At 45.6% G+C, this 3,220-nt stretch overlaps 1 protein-coding gene across 2 annotated transcripts in view; it reads left to right on the top strand.

The window, feature by feature from the left end:
* hmga2 (high mobility group AT-hook 2) overlaps positions 1–3,220 on the top strand; it is a 38,060-nt gene that overhangs the window by 5,250 nt on the left and 29,590 nt on the right. The window contains exon 4 of one of the 2 annotated variants that reach the window (XM_025057405.1): positions 2,323–2,915. The exons of the other annotated variant lie outside the window; for it this stretch is intronic. Coding sequence (XP_024913173.1) covers positions 2,323–2,484 — 162 coding nt within the window. The 3' untranslated portion in view covers positions 2,485–2,915. Of the gene's footprint in view, positions 1–2,322; positions 2,916–3,220 lie in introns of those variants that run through there. 2 annotated transcript variants of the gene reach the window in all.

Raw genomic sequence — 3,220 nt, 5'->3', positions numbered from 1 at the left:
CAGTTAATGTCAATCAACGAGGGCCACGCCTCCACCGTACCGTCATTGGAGGGTCACGAGTTTATATGTATATTTATATATATATGTATATATAAATATATATATAAAACAGTGATCCTCAATCACTGGATCCTGGACCAGTATTGGGACCTGGATCATTTGGCACTGAGACTAGAGCTTTTTTTATTTTCATGACTCTTCTCGGTATTTTATTTTGAAAAATTACCACTTCCCCCCAAGATGTCAGTCCTGGCGTAAATACTCGTATTATATGTAAGAAACAGTACACAAATACTGAGTTTTTTTTCACACGTACATGTGAGTTCCCCTCGACCCCCTCGACCCCCTCCAGCCCCCACCCTCTCTGACGGGACCGCAGACACACTGTACTGTAAATAAGTCAGCTGTGCCGGAGGTTGTGAACCCTCTCCCACTGCTGACGTCCTGGTGGAGATCAAAGGTTCTGCGGCAGAGCCAAACAACCTGTCGACGTCGCTCAGTCAGCGGGGACGTTCGTACCCGCAGGTGGCGCTAGACCGCCGACCATCATGGAGAATTAATGATTACATTTAAGGTTAAACCTCAGGGACGGGCAAAACTTTTATTTACACTTTATCCACCGGAGTGACCTTTGACCTCTTTAACTGGCTGTCCCTGTTTTTCACCTATCTCTGTTGCTATAGTAACAAAACACCTTGTCTTTAGTTTACCGTATGTGGAATAGGGAGGTTTTTGGGGGGAGGAGAGTCGGGTGGGAATGAGAGGAAGGGGGGGGGGGTAAACAGATTAAATTAAAAATTAAATTTTGGTTTTGAGAAAATAAATCAGACCGAACTACAGCCGATTCACGTTGGGGTCAAATGTCGACGTTCTGATCTGGTTGTTGATTCTGGACGATTGAAATACCTGATAAAAAAATAAAAAATTTCATGATGAAAAATTCAAAAAGCTGTTGGCGACACCTGAGAAACTGATCTTAATTTAAGGTTAAGCTAAAAAAAAAATTGCATTTTTTTTTTAAATGTTTGTGCAGAGCTAACAGTGTTAGCCGAGGTTGAACGGCTCTGAGGGCAGATCTGGGGTCAGCGTCTCATTGATATGTCTGCAGGGCCGTGTCCTCCGTGTGCAGGTGCGGAGCGGCCGAGCAGCTGAGCAGCTTCCTCTGCTAATAAACACTCGGAGGGCAACTGTCCAGCGGAGTGCATTCATCAGCAGTTCCGCTCGTCTGCTGCCAAGTGGCCGCCGTCCACTGGAGTTCATGTGTCCAGGCCTTTACCGCAAAGTTTGCCTTTTGTTGGCCTGCGAAAAAAATCAGCCGTTTTCGGTCACGAAGCCTCAGGATTTTTTTCAGTTGAACTGAAAACGACTTCTCTGCTGCTGTAGTTGAAGACCAGCGCCTGTAGGTGGCGCTGTAGGTGGGACTGATCTGTCATTCCATTAGCTTTGAATCCTTCTTTTGAGGTTTTTCCTGCAGATGAGACTAGAGATCAGGGGTTCTCAAGTGGAGGTGCGTGTACCCCTGGGCGTCTTTATCTTAAATAAGCTAGAAGCTACAGATCGCTGTTCTGCCCCGCGGCCGTCCCCCCCAGCGCTCTTCTGCCCCGCGGCCGTCCCCCCTGTCCTCCACACAGCTGCGTCTTTGTCTCCGCGGCCACTTCCGAAAGTAGCCGACATCCAGGACGTACAACGTATATATCTGGGCTTTTCTTGGCGCAGACCCTGCAGTTAAATGAAGTCCACTGTGTCTGGACGACGCCCCCTGCTTTAGACGGGCGGAAATGACTTAAATGAACGGACGGGGACGGACGGTGGGAGTGTGTGTGTGTCCGGAGAGTGTGTGTGTGTTGATCTGGATCAACCACCAACAGTCGGACGGTGACAGTTTCATCAGTGAGAAAATGAAGTGAACGTCGTCCAATCAGGGCTCGACCAATGAAATCACCTTTCCTGTTTATATCTTTATTCTTTATTCAGTTCTGTTGATCTTTTTTGTTGGATCTAATTATTTTTTATTAGTTTCCTGTTTGAAACTGTTCACAAAATACTGTTGAAATCATCCAGGAACCAGGAACCGATTCATCCCTGTCACGTTGATTCCTACGGGAAAATTGTTTCAGTTTTCGAACTTTTTGTTTCACAAACGAATTAGGTTTGAAAAACGAAGATGTCTCGTGTAGAAAAGACTTTCATAAAGCAGTGAAAACTGAGCGTTTCAGTCACATGGACTTCCTGTTTTTTCCCGTCTTCGTCAACAGGATTCTTTAGTTTCACAGAAGCTTTACTCGGGCTTAGAATTTTTATTTTTTTTTCACGTCTTTGCAGATGTTGATTTGTCACAGCAGCTGTTGTCTCCAACAATCTGCTGGATTCTCGTCCACGTTGGAGAAAAAGACTCGCTGCTCCAACGTACGTCTCTGTGAATCTGCTGAATCGTCATGGAAACGTGAACGCGATGCTTCGGTGTTGTCGTTCTACGAAGGATGAGTTTACGTTTACGTTTGCCTGCGTCCGTGGTGATTGAACAGTTGTCCTTCAAACGTCGTGAAATGACTCATCAAAGGGTCAGTGTTTGATTGACAGGTGGGTGTATCAAACCCTGCTGAGGCTCAGCTCCAACGACTGACGTCTTACTGAGAAAATGATTGACAAAAGAATCACTTTTATGGAAGTGAGTCTTTGTTGGAAGTTGTTGAGCAGTGGTGGGTGTCGACGTTGGGCTCCTGCGTGATGATTGGACGAACTGTTTAAAGCACGTGTTTCTCATTGATAAATGCTCGGGGTGTTAGAAAATTTCGATAGAGTGAAGTATCTCCTGATCTGTCCTCTCCTGATCCCGTATCAATCTCCTCAGTCATTGATCAGTTATTGATTTTTTTCTCTCCAATTCTCAGTCCAATATTCCTGGTGTTGGTTCATGTTCTTGTTCTTTTCTTTCTTCTCTAGTGATTCCAAATGTAGATCCCTCTGTTCCAGAGTTAGGAACTGATGTTCAGATGGAACAGAGTCTCAGACTAGGATCACACTGGGGAGGGGGAGGGCAGAGTCTGAGACACACTTCAGTGTGTGGATGTCAATGTTTAAAATAAATAAATAAATAAAAATGCAGATGATGCATCCATTAGCTCCGAACGTCCCGCCACAGACACCAGCGCTAACGTTAGCTACGACAGGCCCGGGGTTTTCTGATGGCGGTTTCGCAACACCGTCTGTTTATTTACAG

This window comes from Cynoglossus semilaevis, chromosome 8 (genome assembly GCF_000523025.1).
Source record: "Cynoglossus semilaevis isolate Cse_v1.0 chromosome 8, Cse_v1.0, whole genome shotgun sequence".
In the NCBI taxonomy this organism is placed as follows: Eukaryota; Metazoa; Chordata; class Actinopteri; order Pleuronectiformes; family Cynoglossidae; genus Cynoglossus; species Cynoglossus semilaevis.
Note: the sequence above shows the minus strand (reverse complement) of the source record. Positions and strands in the feature narration are given on the sequence as shown.